Source organism: Plecotus auritus, assembly GCF_963455305.1.
Source record: "Plecotus auritus genome assembly, chromosome: 11".
NCBI classification, from domain to species: Eukaryota; Metazoa; Chordata; class Mammalia; order Chiroptera; family Vespertilionidae; genus Plecotus; species Plecotus auritus.
In genome coordinates, this window is record NC_137777.1 from 47,678,814 (window position 1) to 47,694,359 (window position 15,546).

The 15,546-nt window shown below is 40.8% G+C and overlaps 1 protein-coding gene across 4 annotated transcripts in view; it reads left to right on the forward strand.

Annotated features, from left to right (window-relative positions):
- The window catches only part of NSMCE2 (NSE2 (MMS21) homolog, SMC5-SMC6 complex SUMO ligase), a 228,045-nt gene that overhangs the window by 42,163 nt on the left and 170,336 nt on the right, over positions 1 to 15,546 (forward strand). For all 4 annotated transcript variants that reach the window (XM_080646211.1, XM_080646208.1, XM_080646210.1 and 1 more), the window contains exon 3: positions 8,341 to 8,447. In XM_080646211.1, coding sequence (XP_080502337.1) covers positions 8,341 to 8,447 — 107 coding nt within the window. The remainder of the gene's footprint in view (positions 1 to 8,340; positions 8,448 to 15,546) is intronic.

Consider the following 15,546-nt stretch of genomic DNA (forward strand, 5'->3'; position numbering starts at 1 on the left):
TACATAAATGTCAGAGTACTTTGGTCTAAAAAGAAGCTTTCCTTTAGTGATTATCCTTATTTTTCTAGGGTTTGCCACTGAATAGGAAAAAAGAAAAGAAACAAACCATCTTTTAAGAGTGGGTTTAATGCTGTGGCCCTTCCTGGTCTAAATAACACTTGGCCCTTCCTGGTCTAAATAACACTTTTCCTGGTATTAGTATTAACAGAAATAGTTATAAGCTTATAATGTAAATTAAGGTTTATCTGTGCCCTCTGGACGTGATTTGTTGGGGCAGGGGCAGGTGGACATATTTCAGCTAGTTATCGTACTAACTTCTTAACAGTGCCTTAATTAGTGTACCGGATGTGTAACGCAGGTCTCACAGTCACAGAGCTCCCCCCAAGCCTTGCCCATGTATTTAGTGGCTTGTAAATGCATGTTCAAGTATATCACTTAGGTTCAGATGGTTAGCACAAGCAAGGGTTACTGGACTAAACGCTTACTCATAGAACGGCACATTCAAGAACTAGGAAAATCCCTAGCTCTCCAGACCCTGCTTGCCTGAGGAAGGCAGACAAATAGAAATGGTTTTGACATTGGGCTCCCCTCAGTGCTTCCAGCACTCTCCCCATCCTCTTGAACATTTCCCTCCTGCTGCTCCTCATTTGCTGCCCAGTAATCAGTCCATGGCTGTCACCTCCATCTCTTGCTGCCATGCTCTTGGCCTAGGACTGATTTGGCTTCTCAGCAGCTAGAGGTGGCTTAGTTATTCTCGTAGCACTCAGTGGGTGACTTGTTTGCTTGTATAGCACCTCTAGTTAGCCTTGCTGATGTGGAAGGTCACTCTCTTCACCAGAGTTAAAATTTAGTACAGTTGTATATACTAACAGTGATCATTGCAGCATTATTTACAATAGCCAAGATTTGGAAGCAGCCCAATTGCCCATCAGTACGTGAGTGGATAAAAAAGCTGTGTATATTTATACAATGAAATACTACTCAGCCATTTAAAAAAAAAAAAAAAAAAAGAAGGAAATCTTACCTTTTGCAACAGCATGGATGGACCTGGAGAGTATGATGCTAAGTGGAATAAGCCAGTCAGAGAAAGACAAGTACCATATGATTTCACTTACATGTGAAATCTATTGAATAAAATAAACTAACAAGCAAAATATTAACAGACTCATGTATATAGAAAACAGACTGACAGCTGTCAGAGGGGAGGAGGGTTTCGGGGCTGGGTGAAAAAGGTGAAGGGAGTAAGTAAAAAACAACAACTCATAGACACAGACAATGTATGGTGATTACCAGAGGGCAAAAGGGATGGGGTGAGGGAGAAGAGGGTAAAGGGGGGATAAATGACTTGGGATGGTGAACACAAAATACAATATACAGATGATGCATTATAGAATTATACACATGAAATCTACATAATTTTATTAACCAATGTCACGCAAATAAATTCAATTAAAAAAACAGTACAGTTGACTCTTGACCAATGTGGATATCCTCCACACAGTTTAAAATCCATGTATTATTGGCCCTAGTTGGTTTTACTCAGTGGATAGAGTATTGGCCTGCGGACCAAGGGGTCCTGGGTTCGATTATGGTCAAGGCACGTACCTTGGTTGCAGGCTCCTCCCCGGCCTGGGCCCTGATCAGGGCTCTTGCAGGAGGCAACCAATGGATGTGTTTCTCTCACATTGATGTTTCTCTTTGTCTTTCCCTTTATCTTCCACTCTCCCTAAAAATCAATGGGAAAAAAAACACACCCATGTATTACTTTTGACTCCTCAAAATTTAACTACTATTAGCCTACCATTGATCAGAAGCCTTACTACCCCGTTTCCCCGAAAATAAAACATCCCCCGAAAATAAGACCTACTTACAGGTTTCCTTCTGAGTGGAATATAAGGCATCCCCCGAAAATAAGGCCCCCAGGCTCTGTCTCAGAATGAAAATTAATTTACCGTAAACTGGTCGCTAGGGCCGCTCCAACTGGCGTCTAGCAACCAGTGACGTTACGCGGAGTCCTGACGTCACTGCTGTGTGGAGGCGGAGCGGAGGTCGGAGTGAGCGGTGTGCGGGGGGCGGGAGAGAGGAGGAGACTTTCACAGATGCGTGTAGAAGAACAGGAGGATTAGAGCGGACGGGACGCGGCGAAGGTGGTGAGTGCTGGTCTGTCTCTGGTGACACTACCTGATGCTCGCGGCGGCCTTCATGATGACTGAAGGTTCTCAGTCAGTGGCAGACCCTGCTCCAGCCCAGATCCAGGCCCCAGCAAGCCCAGTGACAGTCCCCAGGCAGGCCCCAGGGGATAAATGTCTGATAAAGGGGTAGGGGGGATGTCTGGTGAAGGTGTTCAGTGTCACAGGGGTGGGGGGAGGGGGATCACTTAAAATGACACAGGAGGATCAGAGGGGGCAATCAAAATGACACAGGAGGATCAGAGGGGACAATCAAAATGACACAGGAGGGTCAGAGGGGACAATCAAAATGACACAGGATCAAAAGGGGTTACTAAAATGGTAATCCCCCCTCTGATTTTCCTGTACCATTTTGATTCCCCCCTCTGATCCCCCCTGTGTCATTTTGAGTGATCCCCTCCCCCACCTTGATACCCCAATTCCTTTTTTTTACCCCTAGAAATGAGGGCAAAAAGAAAAAGCTACTCTGTGGAATACAAGAAAGGAATCGTGGAAGACTCTTGGGGCCCAAATCTTACTGCTTTCTGCAAAGAGAAGATGTTGAGTATCCGATTGGTCCGAAAGTGGCGAGCAGAGTATGGTAACCTCATTGAACAAGTGGACAAGGGAAATGCTAAAAAGCGCAAGTGTGGATCAGGTCGGCAACCATTATTTTCCGAGCTGGAAGACCTGATCTGTGAATGGGTTGTTGACAGGAGAGCAAAGGCTTTGGTTGTGAATAGGGCTCAGATTCAAGAATTTGCCCTTGCAATGGCACCACAGTTTGACATAGCCCCCGAAGACTTCAAAGCATCACAACGCTGGCTGGATAATTTCCTTCAGCGAAGTGAACTGTCTTTAAGAAGATCTACCAACATTGTTTAGGTTGGAAGATACTCAAGTTATTAATCGAGCACTTGCACTCAAGTCCTTTATTGATGATGCTGACTTCTCTAAATACAATTTTTCCAACATGATTGCTATGGATGAAACTGCAGTGTTTATGGGCCAATCATCTCAAACAACAATTGAACAATGGGGTGCCTCCTTAGTGTACATTTCCTCCACTGCTTACGAAAGTGCACGTGTTTCCTGTATTTTGGCAATTCGTCTGGATGGCACTAAAATCCCACCTTGAATCATTTCTAAGGGCAAGAAGGAAAAGATTGAACGTGTTTTGGGCGTTTTTATTCTTGAAACTGAAAAAGCCTGGGCCACACAAGCAGTTATAAGGAAGTGGGTCGATTTAATGCTGCCCCTTGTTATGGGAGGGAGCCAAAGAGGTCTGCTAGTCTGGGATGCAGCCAGCACTCACCCCACTAAAGACATGAAGACATTTCTTCACGAAAGAAAAATAGATCAGATAATGATTCCCGCAGGAATGACGGCCTATCTCCAGACTCTTGATATTGCAATAAACAAGCCATTCAAAGACAATTTGCGCATGGAAATTAATGACTACATTGAAAATAGAATGGAGAGAAATCAGCGTGGAAACTTTGTGAAACCTAAACTGCAAGAAGTTGTGACTTGGGTGAAGAATTCATGGGAGAAAATCACTGACAGTTGCATTGCAAATGCACTGCGAGCAGGCTACCTTGACAAGAAGTACTCATTTAAAGACAGTGCTATTGCTAAACATGAGAGATTTGGTCCACTGATTCTGAAAGAAATGGAGTCACAAGAAATTCACCAGGAAATTCAGGAATTGGATTGTTATGATGATGTTCCAGAAGATGATGACATGATTGTCATTGAATAAATGAGTAAATTCTTGATACTGTAGGATTCACAGTTTGTCTGGTTTGTGTTGACAACTACTGTACTACCGTACCGTATACAGGTAATAAATTTCCTTTATTTTCATTTAACAATAAATGTGTACCGTATTCTTCTTTATGGAAAAATAAGACATCCCCTGAAAATAAGACCTAACGTGTCTTTGGGAGCAAAAATTAATATAAGACACTGTCTTATTTTCAGGGAAACACGGTAATAACATAAACAGTCGATTAACACATATATGTATTACACACTGTAAGATAATAAAGTAAGCTAGAGAAAATGTAACTGAGAAAACCTTAAGGAAGAGAAAATACATTTGCAGTAATGATTTAAAAAATCTGTGCAAGTGGGCATGTGCATTTCAAACCCATATAGTTCAAGGGTCAACTGTAATCTTCTAAAAAGGAGAAACTATTATTTTATCAGTTTCCTCTCCTTAAGGAATTTGGAAAAGCTTTTCCAGGACCAGGTCTAATAACATTTGAGTGGCAGTACCTAGTGTCCTACTTGGAAGGGATCACCAGGGAGCTAAAATGAAGCTCAGGGCCCTGACTTCCTCCCCCTGAGGGTTTGTTCGGTAGATATTCTTGGAGGAGTTAGGTGCTTGTCCTTGTGTTTAAGCACCTTTCGTGTTGGTGGCAGGTGTACAAACTTTGCAGAAAGGAAGCCTGAGTTGGAGGTGGCCTCTGCCTGGGGCAAGTCACTTCACTGGCTCAGTGTTTCAGTTTCTCATATATAAAGTGGAGATAAAACTCTCCGCCTCTTCATGTTGCTGTGAGGCTTAAGGTAAATATGGTGCGCTCATAAGTCTTGGCACATAATGAAGTGTTTACTAATTGTTAGCTACAGCTACTGTTATTATATACGTTTTTCATCGTTGTCATTACTGTCCATGCTTTATCATCTGCACCAATTTTCTCTAATACCAGGCTTGCAGAGTGTGGTACAGAAGTACTTTCCTCTCTGGAACTGTCATTCTATGAATTTTAACATCATTTGTGTGGTTCTCTTCCTTCCTGCTCTCTCCCCCCCCCCCCCCCACTTTATTGGTGCCAGCCTCTTTCCTTGTAGAAAAATCACAATGAAAATATAATAGGCAAATGAATCTATATATCATGTTTTCTTCATATTTTAATTCAATTGAATATTTGAGGCAGGACAATTTATAGTTGGCAAAGGTTTAATTTCCAAATTTATTAAATTAAATGGCCATATAATAATATTGAAGAAAGTGGTGCTATAATTCTTTGTTGGAGCCCCAAAACACTAAGGCATCATTTTTTTTTTAATATATTTTATTGATTTTTTACAGAGAGGAAGGAGAGGGATAGAGAGTTAGAAACATCGATGGGAGAGAAACATCTATCAGCTGCCTCCTGCACACCTCCCACTGGGGATGTGCTCGCAACCAAGGTACGTGCCCTTGACCGGAATCGAACCCGGGACCCTTCAGTCTACAGGCCGACGCTCTATCCACTGAGCCAAACCAGTTAGGGCAAGGCATCATTCTTGCCCATAAGTGGATTATAATCTGTTTGGAGAAATGTGATTAATGCATATAAAAAGACAAGATTATTTATGGTTATAAGTGCCACAATGTCAAGTATAGTTGTGGTAAATTAAGCGATATCCTTCCGGGCTGACATAGTTTAAAAGCGAGTAGGGCTTGTGCTCAGTCCTTGAAGGATGTGCAGTGTAGAATTTGGTTGGTGTGGATTTTTAGGAAGGGCTTTCCCTGTAAATTTTTAGGGAGGGTTTTGTTTTTTTGTTTTGGTGTCAGGCGTGGGATAGGTGGGAGATTTTCATAGTGGGATTATATACTGTGGAATAAAGGAGCAGGAACCTCTGGCTGGTCAGTCCTTCCACACTCCCCTACTCCCAACCACTTTTTTAGTCAACAACCAACTCCCTTTTTATTTGTTCATCCCTTTTTTCCCTTCTCAATTCTTGAATTCTTTGGGATTTATTTGGGCTTTTTGCTTTTTTCTGCAACAATATGCTCTTCTTTTTCTACAGTTCTTTACTAGAAAAAGACACAGCTTCTCTGTCTTCCCTAGCCTAGTGTTTCTGAAACATGAACCCAAATAACATTTAAAAAAAGAGGTTATAGTCTGGCCAGCATGGCTCAGTGGTTGAGTGTTAACCTATGATCCAGGAGATCACGGTTTGGTTCCCAGTCAGGGCACGTGGCCTGAGTTGTGGGCTTGATCCCCAGTGTGGGACGTATGGGAGGCAGCTGGTCAATGATTCTCTCTCATCATTGGTGTTTCTCTCTCTCTCTCTCGCTCGCTCTCTCTCTCTTCCCTCCTCCCTCCCTCCCTCCCTCCCTCCCTCCCTCCCTCCCTCTCAGAAATCAATAAAAATATATATTAAGAAAAGGAGATTATGATTGCAATAATAAGAGAAATAAGGATTAACAGAAGAATAAAAAGAATCACAAAAATAATTTTAAATATTTAAATAGTGGAGGTAGGTTTGCATCTTGATATGGACATTCTCATGGCCTGTCTCCCAGATACCATTATGGAATCTCTGCTAGTTCTTGTCTTTAGTCTCTGGTCTCTGCAATAGACCAAGACACTGGGTTTAGCCTGAAGTTATCTGACGGCATCACTTCCCGGTGTGGTTTGGTTCTCAGTTATTTTTAGGACTCGCTTCCTGACCTCTTCTGGTGTTTTCCCTTTGTTGCCTCAGGCTGCACCATTCATCAGGTAGGTTCTTCAGCTTGTCCCAACATTCTTGGGCCCTGGAACTTTAGCTGAGGCTGCCTGTAGCCCCAGTTGGCCTCCCTTAGGCTTCATGCTATGAAAGACCCAGCCATTGCTCACTTTCTCCTTTACAGGGAGGGTCTCCTTGGCCTTGTATTTGAAATTGCTATCCGATTCAACTCTTGCTATTATCCATGGGACCTTGATAATAAGAATCATCATCCTGTTTATTTTACTGTGCAAAACTTTTCATAGCATTTTCATGTCAAAGGCACATTACTAAGTGCTTTCAAAAGGTTGTCAACATTTTATCAAAGTCTAGGTATTACAAACCAAGAGCTATTCTCCCAGAAGCAGGTTAACTCTGGATATATTTTATGGGATGTGTTTATAATTAACTATTGTAAAATTAAAGACTAATGGTAAAGACTAGGAAAATAATTTTTAAAAGCCAAATGTAAGTGGATTTTATTATTTCATGACTTTGGGACGATATGTTTTATTGTTCTTCAGCATAGACAAGAAATACCAACATTTGAATGAAGGGCCTTTGAGTGACTGCATTTCCAAATGTTTATTATCCTGTGTTCTTTCTCTTTTTCTTTGTGTTTAGAGTTTAAAAAAACTGTTTTAAAGCACTTTTCCAATCTGCTGGTCACTGTTTAGTCTCGTGTTCCCTGAGGGTATTTTAAATATAGTAAGCGAAGTTGCTTCATATTCTGACTGACAGATAATCCCAACATCTGAAACATTTGTGGATCTGTTTGTGCTGATTCTTACTCTTGGGGGCTTGTTTTCTTGTGAGTTTTAGGGTAAGGTTCCCTCCCCCCCCTGTAATCTGTTCATTATTCTCAATGATCATTTATTGGATTATTTGAGGCCCAGGATGAGTGACTTCTCTAGAGGGGAGTATGTGTGGGTACCCTCACTCTGGGATCACCCCAAGATCAGAAGTTCTTAGGTTCTCAGGACTACTCAGGTGAGGGGGACCCAGGCTGCAAGTATAGGCGGCTGGCTGTGGCCACCGTGTTTTCAGAGCGGGTGGCTTTCTCTCCCTCTTCCCTCTGTTCTGCTCAGTGGACAGGGTGGGATTGCTTGCGGCTCATCTTTATTCTGAGGAAGGTTCGGAACCCAGCTGACTACATGACTTTGGTGCTCCGCTTTTCTTTTTCATTTCCCCCCAGATTTTGTCCTGATTGTTTCTTACTATCTCGTGGCTCTTTTGTTTTTAAGAAGATTTCTTTTTTCCAATCGTTTTAGTTGTCTTCAAAAGGAGGATTGGCCTGCATAACCCAAGCTACTGTTATTAGACGTGGAAATCTTCCTTAGTTGGTCTTTAACAGTCCTGTGAAGTCCATGTGTAGGTACATGACTGGGGTGCTTTAGGGGATAAGGGAACTGAGGCTGGGAAAAGTGTAGTGATTGGTTTAAGATCATACAAGTAAGTGGCAGAGCCTGGAACTCCTGAGTCTGAGTCCACCTTTCTGCTTTTGAGCCTTTTTCAACTGGGTATGTTCTTAGAATTTTGAATGAAGCACCAGTTGTCGAGGAAGTTTTAAAAAACGTAATACCTTTACAAAATCATTTAGAGCATTGATTGATATACGTTACATTGGTGCAACTTCACTCAGATATGGCATTTTAAATGGAAAATAATAATTGTATTTTCTTTCTTTCAGCTGAAGTGAGTAGTGAATACAGTATGGATAAGGCAATGGTTGAATTTGCTATGATGGATCGGGAACTAAATCATTATGTAAAGGCTGTTCAGTCGACGATAAATCATGTAAGTTTATACCATTCACCTCGTTATATTTGGTTACAACTCTGACCTAGAAATAAAAACACAGAATCAAAATTCTTCTCTAACCTTTAATATTTCCATATTAGTTTTTTCTGTAGCAGCCATTAATTTCTTCCTGTAGCAGCCATTCATGTCTTCTCAATCAGGAAGTTCATAGAGTAGGAATCTTAAATATTTTCCCAGTTAGGCCACCCATATTTAATTAGAACATTACATCTATTTTAGATTTTCCTGTGTCCTTTGGTGTCAAACTTTTTAGTCTAAGCCTCCTTAGACCTAAAAATTCCCTAAAACTTGTTTTTATTTTTCTATTTGCTTAAGCATACAATTTAGTTACTCATTCTCCAGCTTTAACTAATATGCAGCTATTGCAAAATCCATAGAATCAGATAATACGGAAGAGTTTCAGAACAGGTTTAAAATAGAGAAGCTTGGCATTTTGGGTTTTCCAGAAGCCAAACGTATCTTTGTTGACTCCAGCTGTCACAGGAACAGCAGATAGGCAGTTAAGGTGGGAACATAGCAACCTCCTTTTCAGCAGTACCGGGTTGAGTAAGAGTGAGCAATCCGATTGCAATAATGTTTCTGAGAAGTCTTTTGTCTTCTGAGCAGTGGAAACTCCCCTTTGAACTTATTTCATATACCTGTGTAATAGGATGTCTTGTACTTCTGGTTTCTTTATTTGCCTTTTCTAACATATCTATGGGAAAATTCCAAAAATCAAATATTTTACAAGATTGGCTACTAGTCAGGGGAAGATAACATATTAAATATGGCTAAATACCTAAACCATGCTTAAATGAGCATTACATAGTTGTATGAAGTTATAAAAAATTTAAAAAAATAATTTTCTGGTTTAAATTTTTCCCCCCTTTCTGGTTGTTAGTATTTGACTAGTATTTATTAAGTGTATTATTTGTGATTAAATTAAGAGTATCTGCTTATATCTAATAAACTTCTTCAGCTTATAAAATTCTGATGTCTCTAAGCATGGTGATTGCTAGTCCTGGTATTGGGACGATTTCTTGCATAAAAAATACGAAAATGACCTCCTGTTGGGGCATTTGAAACTGAGGGGGTGAAGCACTCAGACCAGAGGCTTTTGATTCTAGCCCACCCCTAGAACCAGCCCATCTCTATTCTAAAGAGACTCTGATTTCATTGGTTTGGAGCAGGATTGGGGGACAGTATTTGTAAAAGCTCATTTTAACATGTGTCTCCAGGGTTGAAAACCACTGACCTCAAAGAACAAGGCTGACTTTCTAGAATAAAGTGTGTTTGCTACCAGAGATCAGCGTTAGCCATATTGTATAAGTCATTCCTGCTTCGACCCTTATGTTCTGTGGAAGTTATTTGATAGGCTTTTCTGTCTTTCACTTGGAAGTTGTGCAAATGTAACAGCACAGTGTACATCAGAGATAAAAAAACAGAGTTGGGAAGTTAAAGAATTTAACGAGGATATTTTTATTCCTATTGAACTCAAGGATTCACAGATACTTAAGGTGTTTTTACATAAAAGAATTGAACTCTTCCCCCCTCAGAAAACTGAGCCACTCATAAGAAACAAAAGTTAAAGACAAAGAAGCCCTCACCCTCACCTTGCCCTCACTCATTCAGTAGTTAACAGAATTTTTTCATCCCGTTGCCCCCACCCTACTAAACAGAAAAGGTTATGCTTTGGGTTTCATCCCACTTTTTGGTGCTAACCTCAGAATATGGAGCAACTGGATTTAGTGATTCCTGTGCTGTTAGGAAGGTCCCTGGCCTTTCATAAGAAGAGGAAACATATTTTTGTTATTTTCTGAGGCAAAGTTGTGCTCTCTATGTAAGCTTGACACAAGACCAAGAATAGTAGACCATAATTTTAGAAGGTTTCCCGACCTGAAACCATATGGGGATATGACTTGTATTTTGAGGGAAATGTTTTACCCCTCTTAATATACTATGTTCTTTATATACTTGAAGTTATGGACATGGCTATCTTGTTGCTTGTTTTGCTGAGGGATAAAAAATGAACACTAGCTTGGGAGGGGCCAGAATGGTATAGTTCTTTAGAAATAGCAATGATCTCAGGATCAGAAACCCTTCCAACCCTAATTAGTTCTTCCATTTTCTAAGTTATGATCCTGGGTCAACAAACGAAACCTTTTGGAACTTTATGTTCTTCATCTGTAAAATCCTTGGCTTGCCTATTTCACAAGATTATTATGTGAGTCAGATTAGAGTACTGTGTGTGTATCAAACCCTTTGACATTCATAAAATTGGATGAAGATATATTATGTCACTGCTGCAAACCCAGATTTCCAAATGTATTACTTAGAAAGATGGAACAAAATCTTTCTTAAAAACAAGTACTTTGCTCACTTCATTTCAAGGCTTTGAAATAAAACTTACATTGGCTTTGACCTGTCCTAGTCTAGAATTCAGTAATCATAGGATTAGACATAAGCTAGTTAAGTTACAGTATGAGGTGTTCATGATCCCTAAAACAGAAACTGCTTTAAGTCAGATTACTCAGAAAGAATACAGATAATAGGAACCTGTATGAGTCCCTGCTTAATTTCTGCTCTGTGCAGACTTTGAAGAGCTGCAGCACTCCCATTACTATGTCATTTGCCCAGATTCTAATCCATCCTATGGTCTTTCTACGTATGAATGTTCGTATAGTCATGGTACATTAAAAAAATGTAACCATCAAAGAGCTTTAGAGCTTATTATTTAAATAAATGTCTCTCTCCCACTCTCACCTTCACAGAATTCTGAAGGCTATCTGCCTCTGAAGAGGTTTTAGAAGTTTACTTTGGAACCTTAGAGGTGTAGGTCAGTTTACCCACAATCCCTGGGGACCCCCTTTCAACAGAAGCTCTCAGATTGCCCCTCTTTGTCCTTTGAGAAAATAGAACTGCTGTATATTCTCCAATGCCTGAAGATTTTATTTGGAGTCAGTATTCATTTCAGTGCTCTGAAAATTAAAAAAAAAAAAAATAGGACTTTGTAGAAGGAGTATTATGCAGTGAGCACTAAAGAAAGTCCCAGATAGTCTGTGTCATTTCTAAAAACTCAGAATAAATGGGTTACATACCTGTCACGATTCTTTGAAGCGTTCATTTCGAACCACAGAGTGCTGTATGACTTCTTTGGCTATGTTCCATCATGAGACCACCAGATGATGGAAGGGTTTTGAAAGCTGTAAAATGGCTCACAGATAAACTGGGGTGCACTTACTGCCTTTCTCACTGTCACTGCCGGGGAAAAGCTTTCTCAGCTTCATGTTGAGAACAGTGACGTGCTGAACACCATACTTGATGACCTGATGTTCCTTGCATGTGCTACAAAGGGAAAACATGGTGTTCAAGGAAAATTAATAACTCAGGAGGACCGAGCCAGAGTGGTTCAGTTGGTTGAGTGTTGTCCTGTGCACCGAAAGTTGCTGGTTCGATTCCTGGTCAGGGTACATACCTTGATCACAGTTTCCATCCCTGGTTGGGGCACATATGGGAGGCAACTGATCCATAGTCCTCTCTCTCTCTCTCTCACTATAAAAAAAGAAAGAAAGAAAGAAAGAAAGAAAGAAAGAAAGAAAGAAAGAAAGAAAGAAAGAAAGGGAAAGAAAGAAAGGGGAAGAAATAAAGGGAAAGAAAGAAATGAATAAAAACATATCCTCAGGTGAGGATTAAAAAAAAAAAGGATGGGTGCCATGAAGCTAAATGATGAATGTCCTAACAGGTTCAGATTAGTTTCGTGTATCATTAGCAGTCAGTGATAAAATACACATCCTCTTTGCTTTCTCATGAGTGGTCTAGTCCTAGAATTTAGCAAAGTAACTAAAGCTTGAGATTCACATTACACTTTTGCGTTTTTTTTTTTTTAGCATGATACTTAATTGTGTAATGTTACTTTAAATCTCAAAAGAATGGTCAGGTTTTACCTATATATAATTCTCTTAATATTAGTATGTGCTATTTCCACGTGTTTATGTATTGGAAAATCCAGAGCATTTGTATTTTCTTCACTTTCCTCTCCTACTCTCTTTGGTGCTATGTGTATCTTATAGATAGATTATCTAAAATTTGAAAACATTGAAATTGGGTTATTGTGGCACTTTTTTTTTTTTTTTAGTTAGTGTTTTATAACAATTCCCACCAAAAGTCTGGGGAGGGAGAGTATGTTTCTTCTTAACCTAATAGGAACAATTAAGGGCTAAATTGATCTACTTGTGTTGTTTCTTACAAATCTGTTCATGGATGTGCCCCATGTGCTATGGTTTTTACTTGATAAGCCAATTCGAACATTTAATCTGGTTGAGAGTTGGAAGAGTGGAAATATACCTCGTATAAGCTGTTGAAACCAGCACAATCTTAGATATAATAAAAGAATGAGGTGGGTCAAAGGTATAGCTTACCTCAGCCTTATGCAACTCGTTTAGAATGTTTTTGACATGTCACTTCCCTGTGCCTCCTCACCCTTCTACCTCCATCAGTGGGTAAGCTTCACCTTTTGTAAATCTTACTTTAAAGTTACCTTATCATTCACTACTTGAACATCAACTCTTACCGAGTATCTTACAAGTTGGAAGTTACCATTTTAGTTAAACCAGATTTGGGAAGTATTTTTTCACTTAGAAAGCTAATAATTTATAGTATCTGAAGAATGTTCCAGGCCAGACGGTGTAGTTTACTGGATATGACTGGCTACTGACTAAATGTGAGGTGCACCCACTTTGTGGATCATTGACAAAGGAGAATGGAGAGGAAGGGGGTTATAAAATTTGGGGACAGGAGATTCCTGAGCATCAGAGAAATTACCATTGTCAGCAGAATAGCAAGAAGGTGAGCGATGACAGTGGAATTAGTGAAAATCTCTTGGAGCCAGGTTGGAAGCTCCTGGAGAATACCCTCTTCTCCACTCCCTGTCACACACACTTGACACTGCACAGTGGATTGTCTCTTAACACCTTTCTTGTTAAAAATCTCCAAGTGATTTATATCTGAGCCTTTTCATCTATAGGAATATTGCCCACAAGTGGGAATTAACCAGGAAAGAAGAAGGTGACGTTAGGTATTCGCTCTTCAACCACGTGGCCCCAGGATGTGTCTGCTTTGGTGATTACTGGAAATTAACTTCTATGCCAGTGCTTTAGAACTCCCTCTGTAACTGCTTCCAAATTAAGGTTGTGTTTGGTAGCATTTTGTCTAATATGCAGAGAGAGTTAGGTTTGGATATAGGATGTCACTGATTGAGTTGCCTCTAAGGAAAGAATCCAGATAGACATCTCTCAGGTCACCAAGCAATGTAGCTGCTAATAGCGAACGTTCTGGTCTGTGCTACATTGAGGCTGATGTTCATGGGTAGTTTATAGAAATCCATCTTCGTGTTTTGTAGGTATTAAGTGTTGGATTATTCAGAATTATAAAACCTTTACACTCTGCCGGGCCTTAATGTGCCTCTAGTGCAGCATTTTCAAAACTTGGCTCCATAATACTAATTAATTAGGCCGTGAATAAGTATGTGAGGAAAAAAGGATTTTGTGGTCAAATAAGTTTGGGGAATGCTTGATTGAAGAATCTCCTTAAAGACTTTGAAGCCTTCCACGTGGGTTTATGCCTTGTGAGTCTCCAAAGGAAGGAAGGCGCTTCAGTAATCTCCTGATCTTGTTCAACTGGAAAACCACTCTCTTTGGGGGAAGGACTGATACCCCACTTTGGGGCTTGTCCTATCTGACAGGAGGCTAGGGGATGGGCCCAGCAGGTTGGGTGGCGTTTTCGTGGCATCAGGGAAGTGGGGAGTGCATCAAGCGCCCTATCTGAAATGTCTTCGGAGGCGTTTCTGTAGAAGCTCTGGGGAGAGCCAGGCCTCTGAAACATGCAGTCATGCCCAGCCGGCGTGGCTCAGTGGTTGAGTGTTGACCTATGAACCAGGAGGTCACAGTTCGATTCCGGGGCAGGGCACATGCCCAGGTTTCAGGCTTGATTCCCAGTGTGGGGCGTGCAGGAGGCAGCCGGTCAATGATTCTCTCTCATCATTGATGTTTCTATCTCTCCCTTCCTCTCTGAAATCAAGAAAGATATATTTTAAAACAAACAACCCCCCCCAAAAAAAAAAACACAAAACAACACACACACACACACACACACACACACACACACACACACACACACACACAAGAAAACCCAAAACATGCCGTCGTCACTTACCTATCAGAGTCTGTTTGAAGCAAGCAGGACCCGTGTGTAGAGTGCACATTCATGAGAGCGGAGAGGAGGAGACAGTTTTGAGGGAAGGAAGAGAGGGGCTTACAGAAGAGGCAGAGGGGACACAGCAGCAGTGTGGGCAGGAAAAGTGTACAGACCACTCCAGGTACGCACTGAGGTGCCAGTGTTACTAAGCACCTTGGCCTCTGTGGCACCAGGCAATCTGGCAGCCAATTACCCAGATTATATAGTTGATGTTAGTGTTCTTTAATACAGCAAACTCCTGCTTTTTTCTGACATTGAGCATAGTCCAGGTATAGCATCGAACCCTTATTTTGGGCCAGTTACTTTAGTCTCCTTGCTTATCACACTTTTCACCATAATTGAGATTTAGGCTTTCCCCCACCCTCTAGCAGTAGAAGGGAGGTGAGGAAATAGATTACTAGGTGTACCGGTTAATAATGGTGGATTTTGTAATCAAAGAAAACACGATAATTTCAAGAGAAACATCAAAAGTGCTTTATTCAAAGTAATGTCCACCGCTAGCTACACATTTCCCCCATCTTTCAGGTAATTTGTGGATACCGTCCCAATAGAACTTTTCTTGTTTTGAGGCACACCATTTAGAGACCCAATTTTCCACTTCTTCCTATGTTTTGAAGTGCTGCTCAGAAAGTGCGTGTGCCATCTATCGGAACAAGTGGTCATCTGAAGGAGCAAGGTCTGGTGAATACAGTGGGTGGGTTAATACTTCCCAGGCAAGATCTTTTAACGTGTCTTTAACTAGTTTTGAAGTGTGTGATGGTGTGTTATCATGAAGCAAATTTACTTTGCCGTGCTTCTGGCACATTCTGGTCGTTTCATGATCGAAGCATGGTTCAATTTGATT